At 42.3% G+C, this 21257-nt stretch overlaps 1 protein-coding gene across 1 annotated transcript in view; it reads left to right on the forward strand.

The window, feature by feature from the left end:
* Positions 1–21257, forward strand: part of PKHD1 (PKHD1 ciliary IPT domain containing fibrocystin/polyductin) — a 244584-nt gene that overhangs the window by 34269 nt on the left and 189058 nt on the right. Inside the window, exons 28-34 of the mRNA XM_085574415.1 lie at positions 912–1042; positions 1572–1707; positions 4888–5083; positions 6548–6615; positions 8580–10199; positions 10369–10512; positions 18389–18572. Of these exons, the coding sequence (XP_085430541.1) occupies positions 912–1042; positions 1572–1707; positions 4888–5083; positions 6548–6615; positions 8580–10199; positions 10369–10512; positions 18389–18572 (2479 nt within the window). The remainder of the gene's footprint in view (positions 1–911; positions 1043–1571; positions 1708–4887; positions 5084–6547; positions 6616–8579; positions 10200–10368; positions 10513–18388; positions 18573–21257) is intronic.

A 21257-nucleotide genomic window follows, 5' to 3' on the forward strand; every position in this document is an offset into this window, starting at 1 on the left:
GCAATGCTAATAAATACAAATAAACAGTGCATTAATTAGCCTGTCTGAGCAGTCTGTCCAGCCCTAATCCTAAAATTCTGCAGTGCTGAGAGCTAGAGAAAAACCTCTAAGATTCAAGTACTTCATTTTTTTTTTGAAAGTTTCTTTGAATCGCACCAAAGCACAAACTCCAGCTTAGAATGGCCATTAATGCCCACTCCTGTTCTCTTTCCTGTTTCTCTTTGAAATATCCCTGAGTCTTTTAATCACTTGGAAAAGCAAAGGGGCACCTTGGCTCTATGGAATTGGACGCTGAAGAAAGATCAAGCCCAAGTCTGACTTGTGTCGGGCGTGATCCCGCGTGGGATTGGAGAGGCTCGGTCTGGCACGGAGGAGAGCTGAGCTTGCTCAGCGCTCCACGGAACGAATCCCTCCGTGACTTCCCTCACAACTCCGAGTCTCCAGCCCTGCCAAGTCCCCTTTCTATCCCAAGTTTCCTAGACACATGCTACAGGCTTTTCTGACAGCAGGGAGCTTGGCAGCTGTTTGAACTGCGAGAGCACCTGCTGCGTTAAGCTCATTTTCCATTCTTAGTGCTTCTTCCTTCCTTCCTTATTTCTTTCTTGGGCTGGGGATCTGTCTAAGGGGGAGATCACAGGCCAGGGCTTGCTGGTTTAAATAAGTATGTCATTAAAAAATAAACCGAGAAAAAAACCCCAGTCACCCTGTATTGTGGAGCAGAATTCAAATAATTCAAATTCAAATAAGGCAAGAAGGATCTCTGGTGCAAGAGAGGGAGTCAGGCACAGCAAGGTGGAACAGATCATCATCAGCTCAGCTGTGAAGCTTTTGTAGTCATCTATAAACAAATAATGATTTGTTTATTAAAACATCCTACACGTCGAATATCATGGAATAATTCTTTGTTTTAGGAGGACTTAGAGTGACTCTCAAGGGCACCAATCTGGAAGGGGTAAATGCAGTGTTGTTTGGATCCCAGCCTTGCCCAGTTTTGGAGGAGGGCAGAAATTCAACAAGAATTCAATGTAAAGTTCCTTCTCGGGTAAGAAACCACACTTTGGGGAGCAGCCAGAATCCAATGTGACTTCCTATGTATTCCTGGCCTGAGCTACACCAGGGAAGGGCATAGTGTAGCCCCTCAGCCAAATCTTGTCTGTGGGCAGTTTACTGTGGACTCTATACAGATTAGACCAGCTTAGTTAAAAATAGATGAATAGGAGATATAAGAAAACCAGTGAAAAAAGCAATCTCCTTAATTTAGTAAGAATGTTACAAATTAAAAACTGTATAGTTAGTCTGGAATTTTATTTACTAGTTTAATGTACTTGCATGGATATAGCAAATCCAAATCTGCATAGTTTGGTGTTGTTTTAAGGTTTCTAAATCCCCGTAGATGCTCTTTAAAGTCAACATAACTGTAAATATTTAAGTAGAGTCTGGTGTATGTGCAAGTTTCATCAGTGCCATGTGCCTGAGTTTTGTATGGGAGATGCAGGAACATAGGAAATAACTTTTTTTTTTTAAATTTGGTTCTCTCTTATCTCTGACATTTTCTTTCTCTCTCTTCCTAGGGGGCAGAGGATGCTGCTGTCCATGTGACACTGATTTTTGGGTACAAGTCAACAACAGTAACCAATTTGTTCCAGTATGATCCTTCCTTAAACCCTGAACTTGTATCCCTGAGCAGGAACAGAAGTGGCATAGCAGGTGAAAATGCAGATGTATATTGGGCATCTTCTGGAGAAGGGTTGCTAGTGCTGATGGTGCTGGGGCAGAGGGAATTTATAAATCTATAAAGTTGGATCTGACACTTTTTGTTTGTTTTCTTTAAAATTTTAGTTCCTGTATTTTCTGCTAGTCCTGGTCAGTTATGGTTGGTTTTTAATTGATTTTTCACTAGCATATATGAGGTAATGAGTTGCTTGCCCTATGGTATGGATGATGTCCACAGGATATGAGGTTCAGTATAGTCCTGCTTTTGTGTCAGGTTTCTCTAACTCTGCTCTGAAACGATCCCATCCATTCATGCAGTGACTGGAAACAATGGAATGGCATGAGGCTGTGTCAGGAATGTTTAGGCTGGGTATGAAGAAATGGTTTTCCACTCAGAGGGTGGTTGGGCACTAAACAATCTTCCCAGGGAATGGTCACAGCCCCAAGGCTGCCAGAGCTCAACTAATGTTTGCACAACTCTCTCAGGTACAGGGTGGGATTCTCAGGTCTGTCCTGTACAGGGTTGGGAGCTGAACTTTGATGATCCTTGTGGGCCCCTTCCAACTCAGAGTATTCAATGATTCTGTATTTCTTAGTAACACATTCATCCATGACAGGAGAAATGAGCTCTGGAGAGTGTCCTTCTCCAGGATCCCCAGGGGTTCGACCATAAAGAGCATCATGTGCATTTTAGGTTACTGAAAGCAGTGGATAGGCAACTTTTCTTTCTCTTAGTTCCCATTTCCAAGCCAAACTGTTCCTTCCTTTTTGACCTTGTGATGTTTTACTTTAGAATATGAACATAGACTTCACAGAATTAATGGGGACAAAATCCTAATTAGATCTTACAGAGTTTTTGCCATTCCTGTATTTTCAAAGTTTCTGTTTGGGGTTGTTTGGGTTTTTTGGTGTTTTTTCACCCCACATTTCCCTCAAGATTTTGGCTGTGTGTAGGGAATAGAAAGCATAAATAGTGAATGATGTCCACTTCCAAACAAGCCTCTTAGGAAAATTTAGCACATTTCTGCATGGCAAACCAACACCAGTTATGTGGTATCTGAGACAGTGGGGAAGGAGATGGGAGGAAGACAGAAATATTCCTGTTTTCTTACCTATCCCATTCCCATTCCTCCAAGAATATAATAATCTGACCTTTTTCTCTATTTTTGCAACCTCTCCAGTGAACACCTCAAAGCTACCCACAGCTCCCAAATTCGGTTGGACTTGTTGGGGACTTACAGGGTTAGGTGACTGCCTGTGCCAAAATTCCTTGTGCACTCCCAGCATTTCTGTTCATTTTTCCCCAAATGCCCTTGTCATTTTCTATTACTCCAGAATGCATAAATAAGAGAAAACGTCCTTTATCATCTGAATATTATTCAGATACCACAGCACCAAGGGGAGGTTTTTGTAGCCGCGGGCAGCTCAGGTGCAAAGAATTCCTTAATGTTACAGTGTCTCATGAGCTGTGGTGGGGCTGAGTTCAATCTCCTATTCAGAACCACCACGGCTTCGTCTTTTAATATAATTTTCCTTCTATATAATAAAAAGAATAAATAAATTACACTGATGCCTTCCAGGCATCTGGGATTAAGCTGACAATTGACCAAGAGTCCAAAGAGTTCATGTTATTAACATATTCAACTTCTCGGGCTTTCAAACTTTATTTGAGTCTTTGTGAATGCAGAATTGAAAAGTATCAGCTCCAAGACTTGCTTAGAGGAGCAGGTAGGTGAGGGAAGCTTTGTACAGGCTCTCCTGCTTCTTCCTCCTTCCTTCATCCTTTCAGGGGAGACAGGAGGATGAACTTCACCTCCTAAACACATCCCTGTGCTCAATGTTTAGATGTTTTGCATGGTCATTGAAGATAAATAGATGTTTCTGTGGTGGAATTTGCCACAGCTCTTTTGTGTGTCTTGCAATAGGATGAATCATGGCATAAAGTCTCTTTTCACTGACCACTGATAGAGCTATTGGGGAAAATGCCTTTATTTGGACTGATAGATACCACCTTATTTTTTAAACTATTTCAGAAGAATTTAAAGTTATGAAAATCCCTCATCTCTTGGCTTTGTCCTTTCCTGTTAGTGCAATGTGCACTAATAAAGGAAAGTATCCTTTATCATCTGAACACAGATTGACACAGAGCAGCTTAAATAGGAGAGGGAGTCATGATTGCTGAAAATAAGGTGCTTTGGAGCAGAGCTCGTTTTCCCTGGAATTATTTATTTTTGTAGTGAGTCATGTGGGGCTGTGTTTTGAGTTCATGTTGAAAACAGTGTGCATGGGCTGGGGGTGGACACGGATTTGGGAGGGGACACAGCCAGGACAGCTGATCCCGACAGACCCAAGGGATTATCCTAGACCAAGCTGCTCATGTTCAGTTTATAAAGCCAAGAAAGGAAGAGGGAGACAGAGCAATGGCATTTTGTCTTCCCAAGTCACCATTCCATGTGATGGAGCCCTGCTGGAATGGCTGAACACCTGCCTGCCCATGGGAAGCAGAGAATGAAGTCCTCATTTTGCTTTGCACACATAACTTTTGCTTTACCTATTAAACTATTTTTATCTCCACCCACAAATTTTCTCCCTTTTATGCTTCCAATTCTGTCCCCCACCCACTGCAGGGGAAGGAGAGAGCAGATGTGTGGGGCTGAAATGACATCTGGGGTTAAACCATGACAATCACATCTGACTTTAGGTACCCAAGGAAATTTTCATTTTACTGTGGAAGGCTCCTGTTATTATTACATGGGTCCATAATTCTGAAAAACAGGCTATAGACAGTTTATCAGGGATTAAAAAAAAAAAAAAATCCCAGAACCCCTCAGCTGCAGAGCTTAAAAAAACCCCTGTATTTGGTTTTTATCAGGTTCAGATATTTTTAGGGCAGACATTTATGGTAAGGGGGACATGAATCCTATCCTATCGTATTGAGTGTTGCTGAGAGTGGTCATAACCAAGTTCTGCTGATATCTCAAGACAGCCCTGATAGCTGGTGACCTTCTGCAGGAGAGATTGAGTTGGACACAGAAGCACTGCTGGGTTTGGGCTGATGGGCAGGGCTGGACTATTCTGGCATGATTGGACTACACTCTTCTTCAGGCCATGGTCATGTGTGCTAAAATAGCCATTCCCAGAAACACTGAAAAAATTCCCTTCCTTTCTCTGCAGGAGGTGAGGAGCTTCACATTGGAATATCCCAGTTTGCCAACTACCAGGGCTCAGATGTCAAGGTCCAAATTGGGGACTCATGGCCACAGATCCAGGCGCAGACAGAGTGTGGGGTTAATGTGACACTTCCAGCTCTGCCTGCAGGGTGGTACAATATTTCTGTCCTCATCAATGGCATTGCTCTCACTTCAAACAGGTCTGTATTTGGCTTAGAAGTTTCATTCTCCATCCTATTAGGTGTTTTAGGGTTAATCTGAAAAGGAAGGCTTGGGTTTTTCACAAATTCTGTACCTAAAGGTGAATGCTGAAGTGTGGTATGAAATTATGAATAATTATCAAGGCATTTATTTATCTGTGGAACCCGACTCAGCAAACTGATAATGCTAGTTAATTAACTTCCCTTGGATCAGTAGGAGGCAGGAGAGAAACATTTTAGGAAAAAACAGTTGATTTGATGAAAAATGCATATTCAGGCAATCAAAGGTATTCGCAGATTCAGGTCAAATGCAGATAAATCCTGCTGTAGGAAAACAGCAGAAGAAAAGAAACACTTTTCATCAGAAAAACAAAAGCTAGTTTGAACAATGCAAAAATGCTTTGTTTGGAGAATTTTTAAATGATGATATTTCCATTTCCTAAGGTGACACTTCAAGTTCATGCCTAGATAAATGTAATATAAATGAATTAAAATGTGGGGGAATGCTGACCTGAAATTGGGACATAGGAATGTATTCAAAAGCAACACAGTTTTGTTCCTCTGCCATGGCAGCTGCCAGGAGTGATCTTGAAATGAAAATACTGGGGAGAAATGAGGTGTTTTTATTGCTCAAAACCCAACTTAAGATGCTTGTAATGTTAATGAACCTCAGAAGGAGAAAAATTGTGGTTGGTGGGATGACACACAGGGATTCATCCCACTTGGTACTGGAGTCTGTTAACAGCACCATCACTTCATCTCCAGGGATAGATTGGAAGGAGATGGGTATTCCCAGGAGAGGACTCTGAGCTCTGGTGGGCTGGATTGCAGGATTGGGAAGATCCCTTCTCTAACTTGTCTTTTTAGGGAAGGGGATGTTTTTGAAAGCAGGGTGATGAAGAAAAATAGATGTAGATGGGACAGAACTAGAGCTGTAACTTTATCTGGGTGGGCTTCAGGAGCTCATGTCTGGGTTTCCTTTTGTTCAGTGTACTCCATTCTTTGGTGGGAGGGAGTGAGGAGAGAGGGCAGCTGTGATACCTTTTCAATGCATTTCTCTTGGGCATAGATACAGTGGGGTCTGCTTGCCAAAAAAATCCTTATTCTTGCTTCCTTTGATGGGCAATTCACTTGGACTAAATTTGGCCCACAAGTTGCCAATTGATAAGAGAGTGTTCGTGACAGATTTAGCTCAAATGTGTCCCTTCCCAGGGACAGTGGGGTTAGAATGAGTTGATCTTTAAGATCCCTTCCAACCCAAACCATTCTGTGATTCTAAACCACATGGAAAAATTTGGGGTGTTGGGTGGTCTTGTTATTGTGACATCAAACAAAGGGGATGTGCCAGATGAATGCTTGGCTTTCTGGGAGTTGTAAAAAAGAAAAGCACTGCAACAGGAAGGAAAAAATAAAAGAATAGCCCTAACTGCCCCAAATCCTTTCTGTGTTGGTTGTGTTTTGCAGGGTTGAGCCATTAATCCAGTACCTCTTCGAGATCTTCAGCATCGAGCCGTGTTGTGGCTCTGTTCTGGGTAAACAGCATGGGTACATCTGCAGTCACTTATGGAGGTTAAAGGGATCAAGGGCAGTTTTCCTGCAGGAATGGAAAGTGCATCCCATTTCACATCCGTTTAAATGAGGGGGTTTTGAATCTGTGACCCTTTATTATGCAGGCATCAACTGGCAGACAGCAGCGGTCTGGAAATGTGGGATTGTAGTGAGCATCCCTCCATCTGGTTGGCTGGCTCAGGGCTCCCTGTGCTTTGAATTTGATTTCCCCGAGTGTTTGCTCATGTATCCTTGCATGTTCCTGTTGGGAAAACAAAGCACACCCACACCTGGCTCATCTGTGCTGTTTCTTTCAGTCATTTTGCCCCCATCTTTCAAGGTTTTCCATGTGAAAGTTAGGTGGAAAGCAGAGTACAATTGTGGTTTGAAGCAAACAATAATTTGAAGTGATCCCAAAAGGGATGTTCATTTTTGTTATGTTGAAAGGACAAAATAAAAAAACCCCTTTTTCAATGTTAATTTTAATCAAAAGGGAAATATTTATTAATGCCGTTCTAAGCTTTTAGACATTGGAAATAATTTAAGTGTGTTTCTGAGCAGAACATCACTGAATTAAAAAGAAAAGTTTTACTTTAAATCTCAAAAAGCATATTTGGGGTGGTTGATTTATTTTGTCATTTGGCTGGTGGTGGAGGAGAGTTGAATCCCTGTAGTGAATTTTACATGAGGCCTTAGAAATGCTTTTATAGAAGACAGAGAAATTCTTGTGCTACAACCTCAGGTCCTCCACAGATTGCTCTCCCAGGCTCAAAACACATTTAAAGACACAAAAATTCAGAGGCTTTGTGGTATGTGATTAGTTCAATAGTTTGTGAAGTGCTCAAGCCTTGAAAGATGAGAGAGTGGATAGAGCTTGGAGAGCAAATCCTATCAGTTTTGAAGATTAAGCCATACTACAAAATATAAAGAAGTTTTACCCTTCTATCTATATTTCAGGGTAAATTGAAAATTAAATAAGAACTGATTAACCCTTTGGTTGTGGGTTTATGAATGGTTTAAGCTGAATTAAAACCTCTTTGCTGCAAAAAGCACCAGTCCCTTCCCCCTTAGCTGTAATCTTTTGTTGTCTCTAACACTTGTGTGTGTATCTGGGTTAAGGATTTGGGCTCACTTAAAAGAAACCTCATCATAAACCAACTTATTTTTTCAGCTAGATCATGGGAAAAGGAAGAGAATGGGCTTTACGGTTAAAGAGGTTGAAGCAGGGCAGGACACTGGGAGTACCAGTACTACAAACAAAAGGAACATGGACAGAGCCTTTGGGTGGGCTTTTCCCTGTGAGGGTGGTGCAGCCCTGGCACAGGAGGCCTGGAGAAGCTGTGGCTGCCCCATCCCTGGAAGTAATCAGGAGCAACTTGGATGGGTTTGGAGCAACCTGGGATAATGGGAGGTGTCCCTGCCCATGGCAGGGCTTTGGAAGGAGGTGGTCTTTAAGGCCCCTTACAACCCAAACCATTTGGTGATTCTATGAAATCTGACACTAAGTTTGAAAATATTCACAATTGCATTCTTCTTCCCTGTGGGCACTGGAAACAAACTACCTCCCCACTCACCTGTGGGGACAGTCCCATTCCATGAAGAATTCAGCCTCTGTTTACTCTCAGGGGTCTTTCACAGCAGCTTTTTCCATTTCTGTGATGGCTTTCTACAGTCATTTACTGCCACAAAGATCCCTGACTACTCGTTCCCTTAGCCTCTTGTCCACGTGGGATTATCCTGATGTATGGCTGCTATTGTTTCTAGCTGTCTTGTCCAAAAAAAAAAGGATTTTATTTCTTTCCTTCAGCCTGTCATGCTTATCAGCTTTATCATAAAAGATTTGTGTTGGAAGGGACCTTAAAGATAGTGCTTTGAGATGGTTCAGAGATAGTATTGAATTCCTCTTCTGCATTAAATACCCTTCTTCCTTATTTTGCTTTGCTCCTAGGTGGAACACTGCTCACAATCTCTGGGGTGGGCTTTAGCCAAAATCTTGCCCTGGTTTCTGTGTCAATGGACAATCAAACCTGTACAGTTACTCACCTGGAAGAAGAGACAGTTTGGTGCCTGACCCCACCAGCTGCTAATTTGTCTAATGAAGATTCACGTGACATCTCTGTCAGAGTAAATGTAGCCATCAGCAGTGGGTCATTTCAACAAGCTCTCTTTGCAAATAGGACCACCACCACCACCTTTAACTACCAAAGAGCTTTGACTCCCCTCGTTACTGCTGTTGAAACAGAAATCACAGATGGCAGCCTGCTCTTGAGCATTCAGGGAATAAACATCACTGGATCTGTGGCTAGACTTGGACACAGTGAGTGTCAGCTGGAGTTGCAATGGGGCAGCCAGTCTGCAACGTCTTATCAGTGCTCTTTGCCACTGAACAACCTGGAACCTGGGACTTTCCCCATCCAGGTCATCCAGAGGCAGCTGGGATATGCTCAAGTGACAGCAAGGCAGCAGTCCCTCACAATAACTCCACAGATAACCTCCATATTCCCATCACAAGGATCAATCTGTGGTGGGATGTTGCTCACTATAATTGGTATTGCTTTGAAATCCAGGAGGAATTTGACACAAGTCAGCCTGGAGAGTAATTACTCCTGTGAGATCCAGAAGTCTGACAATGACTCCATCAGCTGTGTTGTCCTTCCAGGGGCTCACCCTTTGCACCCTCACTGGCTGGCTGAGGCATCTCGGGCTCTCAGTGTCACTGTGGTTGTCAATGGGGTCCGCAGTGTGTGCCTTGGGGGCTGTACACTCCACCTTCAGGAGCACTGGACCCCTCTGGTACATCTGGTGACCTGGAAGACCAACGGGACATCCACCCACATGACAATCAAAGGACAGAGGCTGGCATGGCAGGGTGACAGCCCCGTGGTACATGTGGATAACAGCTCTGGCTGCAAGGTGACGTTTTGGAACGAGACCATCATCAAGTGCCAGACAGCCTGCCTGGACCCAGGGGAACACAACATTTCCATATCCAGCGGGAAAAGTGGCCGTGCTTGTTTCAGAGGGACATCCAACCTTCTCACCATCCTGCCTTGGGTGTACCAGTTTTACCCACGGGATTTCAGCACCAATGGGGGAGGCCTGCTCAGCTTAGCTGGGTTGGCTCTGAAGGGAAAGAGGATGACTTCAGTCCTCATAGACCATCACCCTTGCTTTGTTCTCAACATCACCTGTGTGTTCATCCAGTGCACGGTGCCTCCGGGGAAAGGCACGAGGGCTCTGAGTCTGAAAGTAGACGGGCAGTCCTATTACCTTGGAACAATAAGTTACAGTGAGGAATTTACCCCAGCTTTCCTTTCACTTGTTTCCACTGGTCTCCTTTTAACTTTGACAGTATCACAGGTCACAGAGGTGGACATTATCCAGGTGTTTACTGGAGATTTTCCTTGCAGCAACATCACCATCAGTCACTCCGTGTTGCAATGCACAGCTCCTCTGCTCCCTGTGGGCGAGTACCCTGTGCTGGGCCTGGATATTCCCAGGGGATGGGCTTCCTCCAGCCTGATGTTCATTTCTCATCTGACAGTCACAGCTGCACGTCACAACTGGGGTAAGTCATGGAGGGTTGCTGCAGCTCCTCCACAGGGTTTTGTGTGAGGCACTGCAGTGATGTGGGCTTTTTGTCATGAAAGCAAAAATTATGAATTAAGAAAAAAACCTTTTGTTGAGAGCTAGCTATCAGGCTCCGTCTTAAATCCCATTTTCTGTTCTTTTCTAAGGTGGCTTGAATGGAGGACAAGTTTACCTGCGTGGAACTGGATTTTCCCCAGGAAAGACTTGGGTCACAGTCTGTGGCACCAGCTGTGAACTCCTGGGCAACATGACAGTGACTGAGCTGAGCTGCCTTGCCCCACGCCTACAAGGTCAGTTAAAACTCAGAAACTGTCATTGTGATAAAAATATCCGCTAAACCTTTTACCCAAAATGGGGAGTCCTAGTGTATCTCATCCCAGGGGAACAAGGAGCAGCCCTGGAGAGAGAAAAGGAATTAACAGAGCACTGACAAAGTTTGGACTTGATGATCTTGTAGGTCTTTTCCAACTGTAATAATTCCATGAAGATATGAATTCTGTTTTTTGAACTCAGTCTGAGGACAGATGGTGTCAGGGTGAATTTTTGTGTCAGTGGCCATGGACATTGGACTAGATCCAGCATGTGCCTGTGGCCACACTTGCATGACATTGTTTCCTCACAGCAGTTTTTCCTTGGGAAACTCTCCATGTAAGACATGCATATGGACTGCAGGGTTGGGTACCCAAGCAACTCTTAGCCATCATAATCATCTTAATGAATTAAACTCTCTTAAAGGCCTTTTCTTCTGAGGAAACTGTCTCAAGTTGCATCAGGCAAGTTTCAGTTTAGATATTAGAAAACTTTTTTCACATAAAGTGTTTTCAAGCTTTGGAAGACGGTGGGCAAGGAAGCAGTGGAGTCATCATTCCTGAAAGTGTTAAAAAATATGTGTGGATGTGGCACTTGAGGACAGGGTTTAGTGGTGAACATAGTGTTGGAGAGATGATGGTGGGACATGATTATCTTAAAGATCTTTTCCAACCTTAACAATTCTTTGATTCTGTAGCCACACAGATTTTGTGTTTTGGTTACGTGGTAGGATGGCCTCGGTGGAGTAAAGGTGTAGAAGGAAAAGGTTGAATGACTGGAAGGGTGAACAAATGACAGACCATGGCCAGTTCATACCTTTGGGAAGCTGGAGATAAGGATTTGACTTCCTTGAGAGGAGGATGGGATCATCCATCATGACCAGAGCATCCTCCTTAACTGGAGAGAGACATGATGATCTCCACATCTCTCTTTGAGAGAAATAACCCTGCCTGAATTTTGGAACTAACTCTTCAAAACGAGCATTTTCTGGGACAAGATACATTCCCTCCTTTTCCTACGGAAGGCTCAGAATTAGGCTTCTCAGATCTGCAAAAGGCAGAATTTAAGGCTTTTAAGTCTCAGCTCTGAGCCATGTACCATTCCCCAAATTCTAAACATGGAAATTCACCTTGGTGTTTGACTCCTTGGTGGAGTCCCCATCCCTGGAGTTGTCCAAGGAATGACTGGATGTGGCTCTCAGTGCTCTGGTCTGGGTGACAAGATGAGGAGCAGTCAAAGCTTGGACTCTGCACTCTTGGAGACCTTTTCCAACCTAAATGGTGCTGTGATTCAGGGATTCCAAGATTCAGAAGGTTAATATTTCAGCCCCTTCAAAGCTGTGAAGTTGGAGAAGATCTGGAGATCTGCAGAAATATTTGCTGTTCTGAGGCTGTCCAGACATCCAGTATGCAGGTGACCAGAGATCCATGACCTCTTATTCTTTGTGGGTGTGAAAAAAAGGTGGCAAAGTTAGAGTGTCCATCAAGGTAAATTCATATGGGTTTGATCAAAGGTGTGTGGAATATCCATCCTCCAAAATAGAAGTTGGATAAATTATTTGCCAAGAAGCCACCCCACCATGAAATTTAACATTCTTTTGAGCAAGGGCTGGGACAAGAGGCATCCAGGTGCTCTCTTTCAGCCTCACTTACTCCCAAATTCTAAATTTATTCCTGTCCTTTTGAACGCTTCCTTTTATAGAATCCCAGAAATATTTTGGCTGAAGGAACCTTAAACGTCCTCTAGTTCCAGTGCCATGACAAATACTAAAAAGGATGGAAGGGAGAAAGAAAAACAGCTTTAGGACTCAACCACAAGCACTCAAAAAGAGACAACAAGAAGGCAGAAAGAGCTCAGTTTTCTTTGTTTTAAACAGGCCTAGGCACAGACCACAAAACAGATTGTAATTTTAAACAGAAAAAAACCACGGTGCTTGAGTGCTGGAAAATAATAAAGCACAAAACGGGGCACCCTGGTTATTGCAGGGAGAATAGCATACTAAAATGTAATCACATTGATCCAGGCTGTGTTCAGAACTCACTGGGTGGTTGGTGGCAGAGGGAGCCTGGGGAAAACAATCTTCCAGGCAGGACCCCGATGCTTGTTCCTGTCACTAGATGTCAGCAAGTGAATGCTGATCGCTGGCTGTGTGTCTGGAGAGGAAATGCAAAGGAAGCCTTGCCTCACCCTCTCTTCTCCTGCTCCGGGTTTTGCAGCCTTGCCAGCTTCACCAGCCGTGTTGCAAAATATTAGTTAATTGGATATTTACAAACAAACATATATGTTTTTATTTTCTTAAAAAAAAAATAAAAATCCTTTTGCAGGCTGCTCAAATCTGTGTTTGTCAGTCTCTTTGTACTCCCTAAAACAGCTGTATTCAGCTTGTGCACATCTACATCTGGCACGAGTGAATCTAATGCTTAATATTTAAGGATTTAAGGATTTTTTTTTTTTTTTTTTTTTTTTTTTTTTTTTTTTTTTAGTATTTAAGGTTTTAACCGTGCTCCTCAACACGTTTAGGGTGATTTAAGTGCAGTAACTCCAGTCTCACCTCATGGTTTTTGTGCTGTTAGCCTGGGGAATTTTGCCATTTGGTGCTGGCACACCCAGTGCTCAGACCTCTCTTGCACTGCCTTGTCCACATGGGAGAGGTGGCAAAGAGACTCCAGGGATTCAGGACTGTGAAGGAATGGGAAGGGGAGATCTTCGATGCCCCAGGGCCCCTCAGTGTTGTGTCCAGGTTGGATATTTGTCCGACCTTTCCCTTCTCTGCTCGCCGAACTGGCTGGTGTGAAGAGTTTAAGCTGCATTTCTTCTGCTCCTGAGGGCTGTGAAGCAGAACCCTCTCTCCTCTGGCACTGTGGGATGTCAGGTGGCAGTGGCTGCCCTGGCTCTAAGTGCTGGGTCATGTTGTGTCTGGCTTGCTTGAGATTAGAGATGTCCATGTGGGAATCCCCAACCGGTCCATGTGGCTCTCATGTGATCCAGTCCATAGGGCAAGGCTCTGCAGGTAGGAAATGTGACTTCTTTCCTTCTTTCCCTTTGAGCAGGAAGTTTTCTAAGAGATGAGGAATTGCCAGGCTCAGCAGGATCCATCCATAAGCCTTCCTCATGGGGCTTTCCTTAGGAACGGGTGTTGAGCGGGGTCGCAGCGAGGTTTTGGTTTGATCACTGGCAAGAGCTGGGCATGTTACTGAGATATCCTCAACCCAGAGCACAAGGAATGGGAATGCAGGACCAGACTCTTTTATGAAAACCGTTGTCTTTTGCAAGATGCAGAAAAATCAATTCAGAACAGAGCTAAAATTTGATTTTCAGCCTTAAAGCTTAAAAAAAATTAACAAAATCAAATAAAATTAACAAAACCTCACTGCCTTTAAGGAAAAACAAAACCAAAAGAAAAATACCCAAATTAACCCATGAGTCTTTAAAGGTAAAGATATAACCGGCTTGATCACCATGCCTGGAAGGGTTCAAAAGCCATGTAGATCTGGCACTTGGGGACATGATTTAGTGATGTGTTTGGCAGTGCTGGGAGAATGGTTTCACTCAATCTTAGACGTCTTTTCTAACCAAAATTATTCTATAATCCTGAAAGCTCTCCCCTTCTCTGGTTCTTGCTTTGTTTGTGCCATTGTATGAGTGAAAATGCAGTTGTAGATTCTGTTCAGCTCAGGTTAAATTTACAGAACATGTGGTTAATGTTTGTGGGACTGAGTTGTGCTCCTGTGAAAGATGAGAAAAACTGTCAGGAAGCTTGAGACAGGTGAGAAAATACTTGATTATTCCTGTAAGGTGCTATTAGGGTAAATACCGTATATAATTTTGCCAGTAAACCAATCCCTGAGATTTTATGTTTTACATTAAGGTGAAGGTAAGGAAGGCACCTTTAAAAGGAGGTGAACTGATAAGAGTAAAAATCAGAGTAAAAAAGCTGGCCTGATTTTCCTGGTTGCATCAGCATGCTTGGAATAACAGGTCTGACTTAAGGGTTTTGATGAGACAGATCTTTGTTGGAGGTTCTGGAGCTGCCATTAATCAGACTCTCCTGGTAAAAGTGCATGTTTAGGGAGGAGGATTTAGATTAGAGGCTAGGAATAAGACTGGTTTAAAAGGATGTGGCTTGGTGGAGCTCTTTGAATGGGGCAAGACTGGAGAGAGGAATGAGTTTTGGTTCTAACAAGGAGATGCACTGAGCCAGGACAATGGGGACTAGACAAGGAAATTTTGGGGATTTGTATGAGCAGATGCAGAAGATATGAAGAGGGTCTGTTGTGGTGTTGTGGCAACTGGGACCTCAGGTGAAACAAGGGCCACTGATGTTTATTGTGGAGATCAAACTGAAGGATCCAAATGGTTCCTTCTACCTTTCAAATCCAGAAATGAAGCTAAGAGGGGGAAATAAAGCATATTAATTACATGGTAGGAATGTTCTGACAGTAAGATCTATCAGGCAGTGGAATAAGTGCTTGAAAGCCGCCTCTTGGGACTTCTGAAACCTGTCTCTATGAAATGAATGTCTCACAGGGAGCAATTCTTCACAGGCAAAGGTTGGACTCAATGACCTTAACAGGTCTCTTTCTCCTCTCCCTTTTATTAACTTTTTTTTTTTTTTAAATTCTTTGTCTTCCCTGCTAAGCACATGTTGCTGCTCCACAGTCCATTTTGTGAGGGGTGGATAACCAGGGATGTGAGTTTTGGCACTGGGACTCCTTGGGCAGTTCTTCAATCAATCCCCAGCTGCCCTCAGAGCCTCCTGTAGGTTTGAGCCTCATCACAAGTCCTGCAGTGGTTATTAAACAGTGACCCAGAACAAAGCCCTTGTGCTGAGCATCCCAGATCCTGGATTAAGCTGGGATCCCTCAAAGCCAGGGCTGGGGGTAGTCAGTCCCTATGCCATTACCACCACACAGAGATTTGGCTGCCGTAGTGTCTGATCTCAAAAGAGAAGCTGTAATGAGCTGAGAGCATTCATCCCACAAATGGGATTGCAGGTTTGATCTTTATAGGGAGTATAAAGCCTAAAGCAGCTTCATTCTGGGGTTTGAGCACTAACCAATTAAGCAGGGAGAAGAATTGTGTCCTAGAATGGGCAGAATATCCTTTTAGGATGTGCCAAAAGTGTGTTGAAATATTTAGTTGATATTTTCTGTGACTGTAGTGGTAGGAGATAATGCCACCAACAATACCAAAGGCAATTTGTGTTTCATGGTCTGAAGAATGGGAAGGGAAAGGCCAAGACTTCCTCCTAAATGAATAAAGACATTAAAACCTCTGAGAGGAAAGAAACAGGAGGATCTTGGAGAGCCCCAAGGAAGGAATGGGATGGGACAAGAGCATCACCTCTAAAAGTGATATCTCCATCTGATGGACAGGAGATGTGAGGTGAGGCAGTGAGATTTTCCCCTCCTTCCACCTGAGAGAGAGAAAGCAATTCTAAATTTGATTCTGGGGTGTACAGATTAGGTAGGGTTTGCTTGGATTTTGCTTCATCTGATATCTTTGCAATCCTTTGTAGCCATATTCTAAAACTTAGGTTTTATAAATTAATACCTTTGCTAGCCTGGTTTGTGTTAAAAATCATTTCAGCCATTGATAAGATGGCTGAAATAATGCCTGTTCCTACAGGCATGATAATTTTGGGGTGATGGCATTGGAGCAGCACAGCAGAAATGCCCAATTTCCACATTTTGGAGTTGTTTAAGAAATGCCAGACTGTTCTTGTGCTGAACTCTCAGGGCTGTGCAGGAAACACCTTCCGGTGACCTGCATGAGCCAGGCAAGTTCTTTGACAGCAGCAAAATGTTGAGGAAAACAGCCCTGACATTCTGTGAGTAATGTCCAACATCCATCCCAAAATAGAGTTTGGGTGGTTTTCCACATAAGAAAACTCTGCCATGTTCTTTTCAAGACCACAAAAATACCAAAACCTTCCTGTAATGAATTGGTTCTACTCCAGGTTGTTGCAAATGCAAAATCTTTGCGGAATTTGGTCCTCTTGGATGCTATTTATTAGTCAAAACACAGATATTTAGTGCTGCTTAAGATGTCCTCAGAACATCAGGAAAGACAAAGGTTTTGTTGTCATAGAATACCTGAAGTAGCACTAGATAGAATTTTTGGACAATAAAAGCAAAATCTAGCTATCATTCTTTTAGGCTTCTCTGCCTATTACTTATCTTAGATGTAGGTTTTCAAGGCAGGGCTTGTGTTTGACTCTGGGTACCAAGCAAGAAAATTACCCTTGGATTTTGGGAAGGAAAGGCATTAAGCATATTGCAAAATTTGCGAGTATGTGGGTCTCTTTATTTTCTTATTCTAAATCCAGATAAGAAAAATAGAGAAGAATTGTAAACTCTCTCTCTAAAGTTCAGAGCAGATGAACGGATAGGTTTTAATATTTCAAAAATACCTGAAACATTAAAGAGTTATAAACTCTTCAGAAATACCCCATATGAAATAGTAAGCTTTAGCAAAATGTGCTAAATATTTTAATATGGGAAATAGAACACTTTCATATTTTTACAATTTTAAGCCCCATTTTTTTTAGGATCGCTTAGGAGACAAGACATTCATTGACTATGACACTTCCCCAGATAACAAGGTACCTTTTGAACAAATTGGAACTTAAAAAAGCAAATAGGAAAAAAACCCTTTCTTGATGAATTCCCATTGGTTGGATCCCTGATGTTTAAAGAATACTCTTGAATGCTACAGTGCAGTCTGTTATTTTGTCCACAGACCTTTTCAGCAGTTCATTACAACTGTTTGGTTAGTTCAGGATTAATTAATATTCTTCAAAAATCAGAGCTTTGAGAGAAGCAGATTTAATGTCTGTCATGGTTTAATGCTTAAAGGACTCCTGTCTAAAATTGTTAAACCCAAATATTTCAACTGAATCTGAACTTCAGTGACAGTTCATAATACTTTTTTTTTAGCATTTTTTGTCTGAATTTAGAATAAGAAAATATAATTTCTTCTGACAGAATCACACTGAATCACTTAGGTTGGAAAAAAACCTCCAAGATCATCGAGTCCAACCTGTGACTGATCCCCACCATGTCACCCAGACCAAAGCATTGAGTGCCATGTCCAGATGTTCCTTGGACACTTCCAGGGTTGGTGACTCCACCACCTCCCAGGGCATTGCATTCCAGTGCTGAACAAGCATTTCCATGAAAAAAAAAATATTCCAGATGTTCACACCACTTGCTCTTTAAATAAACCTCAAAATAGCTGCTCCCATTACAATTTTTACCTAATCCATGGAGGCAGACTTGGACCATATCTCAAGTCATACTCAGCTATAAAGCAAGGTGGGAGATCCCAGTTCCCGCCAGTTCCCCAGGAGCCCTCCAAGCTGTGTCAAAGTTTCATCAAAAACTCTTTCTGGGTTCCAAACTTGTCATATATATTAAGTTGCCACATCTCCTTGGTAAAAGTTTTGTGCCATATTCCTGAACTATAAACCATGTTCCAGCTCTCCCAGAAGAAATGTCCATGCTTGTATTTAATCCCTTATGTCATCTCCTTCTGGACAGAGAATTTTGATCCCAAAGACCATCCTGGTGCTCAGGGCACAAAGGAGGTTACATTTTGCTCACACAAAGCAAATGGGGCTGAAGGAGCTGCATGGAAATCTAATTATCCTTGAAAAGGATGCACCTAAAGAGAGGCTGGGTGCACATCAGGAGCCCAAGGATGATGGAATGGATTGGATTGGAAAGGACCTTAAAGTTAATTTAGTTCCATGGGCAGAGATTCCTCCTGCAATGACACCTCTCAGTAGCTAAAATACACTCAATGTCAGTGGTGCTTTGGCTGCTTTGGGTTATTTTTCCCTCTCCTGTCTTGCAGCCTCTCTGGCCACTCTCTGTGGTCTGACACATTCTTCTGCCAACTGCCAAGAGGACAGAGCCACCTTCATTGAATGTGACATCCAAGTCATGGTGGGCACCTCCCAGCAGAGAGGATCTGTGTCTTACTTCTACATCTGTGGGGACACCCTGCTCCAGGGGCATTTTGCTGGACTCCTTGCCAGGTTAGTGCTGCCTCTCCATCCACCCACAATTTACATCCCCCTCCATGGCTTTCCACCTTTTGCAGAGTTGTTCCAAATGATGGACTGAGGAACAAATTCTTAATTCTCACATTGATGCCAATAGAGCTGTTTAGCCTTGAGACCACTAGAGAGCTCCGCTGGGTTGTGGAATTCAATCCCTGTGCCTATCAAAGCATCTCCAGCCCCCCCCCCCCCCCCCCGCTTCCCTCCTGCCTTTTTAAAGTGTTTGAGACATATCAGAAAATCCATCTCGTAAACAGCCTGCTTTGTTCCTTCTTAGGTTTTAATATTTATCTTCTGATCCAAAGCAACATCTGGTGGATGCCAATGGGAAAAAAGATTAGGCATTATGAAAAGCAGAAGTCTTCTTTTTTTCTGTTGTTTTTTTCTTTTTTTTTTCCTTCTTTCTTTTTTCTCTTTTTTTTTTTTCCTGCCCCCCCCCCCCCGCCCCGACTACCTTTGCCTTTCTCTAAGCACTCTAATGAGTAAAATGTCATTGAGTAAATTGAGCAGGGTGTACAAGAGTGCTTATGCTTTGCAAATCCAAGGCCAAGCTATCCCGGAGTATAACTTGGAACTGTTGTCTTTGATGGAGCAGTGAGGATTTATTCCTGCTGAGCATTTACTTCTAGGAGTAAGTGAGATGTCTGAACTAAGGAATAAACAGGTGAATAATTAAAGGATTTGGTTTGGAAGGGACCTCAAAGGTTATCTTGTTCCAGCCCCATGGGCAAAGACACTTTTCACCATTCCAGGTTGCTCCAAGCCCTGTCTAACCTGGCTTTGGACACTTCCAGGATCCAGGGGCAGCCACAGCTTCTCTGGGCAACCTGTGCCAGTGCCTCAACACCCCCACATGGAAGAATTTCTTCCTAATCTCTAATCCAAATCTCCCCTCCTCCAATATGGAGCCACTCCCCCTTGTCCTGTCACTCCATGCCCTTCTTAAAAGTTCCTTTCCAGGCTTCTTGTAACTCCCCTTTAGATACTGGAACAAGTCGAACAAAACTTTTTAGAAGTTATTTAGTAAAGAGAGAATTAGAACAGCATTGTAATGCATTGCTCATGATCCGCTGTACGTGGTGAACAAAATTCTGGCTGCTGCATCTTGCCATGGTTCAAGTATTTCAATGAAGTTGCAGAGATTTGATCCTCATCCTGACCTGGTCCTTGCATCATACCTGGTGTTGATTCACCAGAGGGAGCTCTGGATAACCTGAATTGGGAAAAAAAAAACCAAAACCCCCAACTGTCATTTACTGTATAAAAATATAAATATAGGAGTTTCCAACTAAAATTAATTTTTAAAAAGTTTACACAGCTGTGACACCTCTCTGTGGGTCTGTCACTTCTTTCTTACCAGTTTTTAAAATTGGATCTAGATTTTATCAGGCCTGGACTTTTAAAGAACATTCTTCCCAGTTTTGAGAAAATCAGTGGTAGGCAGAAAGAAATTATTTTCCTGCTGAGGAGACAGAGGGCAGAATTCTGCCCTAATCTTTACAACTGGATATGTGTCCAAAGCCACACTATGCATTGGTAATATCCTGTAAGGTCCCAGGAGATGGGGAGGACAGATCTTTTGAAGAACACAAAAGTAAGGAGACTTAGAAGGGGGGGAAAGAAAGTGAAATTTAAATAATATAATCAGTTCTACTGCTCCCAGAATGACTTGTTTCCCATCAAGAAACTCCAGGAGCATTGCCTTGTCTGGTTGAACTTTGCTTTGCTTTTCCTCACATCAGTGTAACCCCAATCCAGAAAACCAACAAACTTGAGAGGAGCAGAACAACCCAATATGTGTTTCTTTTTTGCTTGTTTTTGCCTGGATATCAAAATTGTGCTCTGTTCTTCACTGATAAAAAAATGCATCTTCAACGACATGATGATGATAATAATAATAATATCCTATAATGACTTTTTTTCTTTCTCCTTTTTTTGGTTTGGGCTTCCACTGTGCAGAAAGTCACAAAGTCATTTTACTGACTGTTTGCTTATTATTTTCACTGTGTTTTTTAGTCCAATTTAACTGTGAATGCCCCAGAGACAGAATTTATTATTCCTCCTGGGAATCCTATCAGGGAGGGATTTCTGAATCAAATCAATCAACTTTTTTTACCTACTATTTTTCTATTTTTCCTATTTTTTCAAAATCCTTCTTATTGTCTTAACTTTTCACCCTATTGTGCTTATGCTTATCTTTTAGTTGAAAATTAAGACTTGGGCTGATTTTTTTCTAGTGAGATTATCTCTAAATTAAAAGGAAGTTTATTCCTTGCTAAAGGAAAGTAGGGGCAAAGGTTGTTTTCAAAAAGGTTTCCTGATTTGAGAAATCTTAGAAGAAATAGAAGGAAAAAAACTGAGATGTTGAATCACACAAATTAACTTATTTCAGAACTTCTGAAAATTGTTTTCCACATTTCAGTTCAGAAAAATATTTAATTTTAAAGTATTAATGGAATTTGCAGGAAAGTCTTAGAAAATTTAAATGTTTCCACCAAAAAAGAACTATTTTGAGGATTCGAGATATAATACTTATTGCTTGCTTTAATTAATAATAGTAAATAATAATAATAAAAAATATGTATAAATTTTAGTTCTGTGCAAATGCTCAAGGTTAAGATATTTGTCCCAGGTTGGGGACAAAACTACTGAAGTAATTCC

This window comes from Lonchura striata, chromosome 3 (genome assembly GCF_050655825.1).
Source record: "Lonchura striata isolate lonStrDom1 chromosome 3, ASM5065582v1, whole genome shotgun sequence".
NCBI classification, from domain to species: Eukaryota; Metazoa; Chordata; class Aves; order Passeriformes; family Estrildidae; genus Lonchura; species Lonchura striata.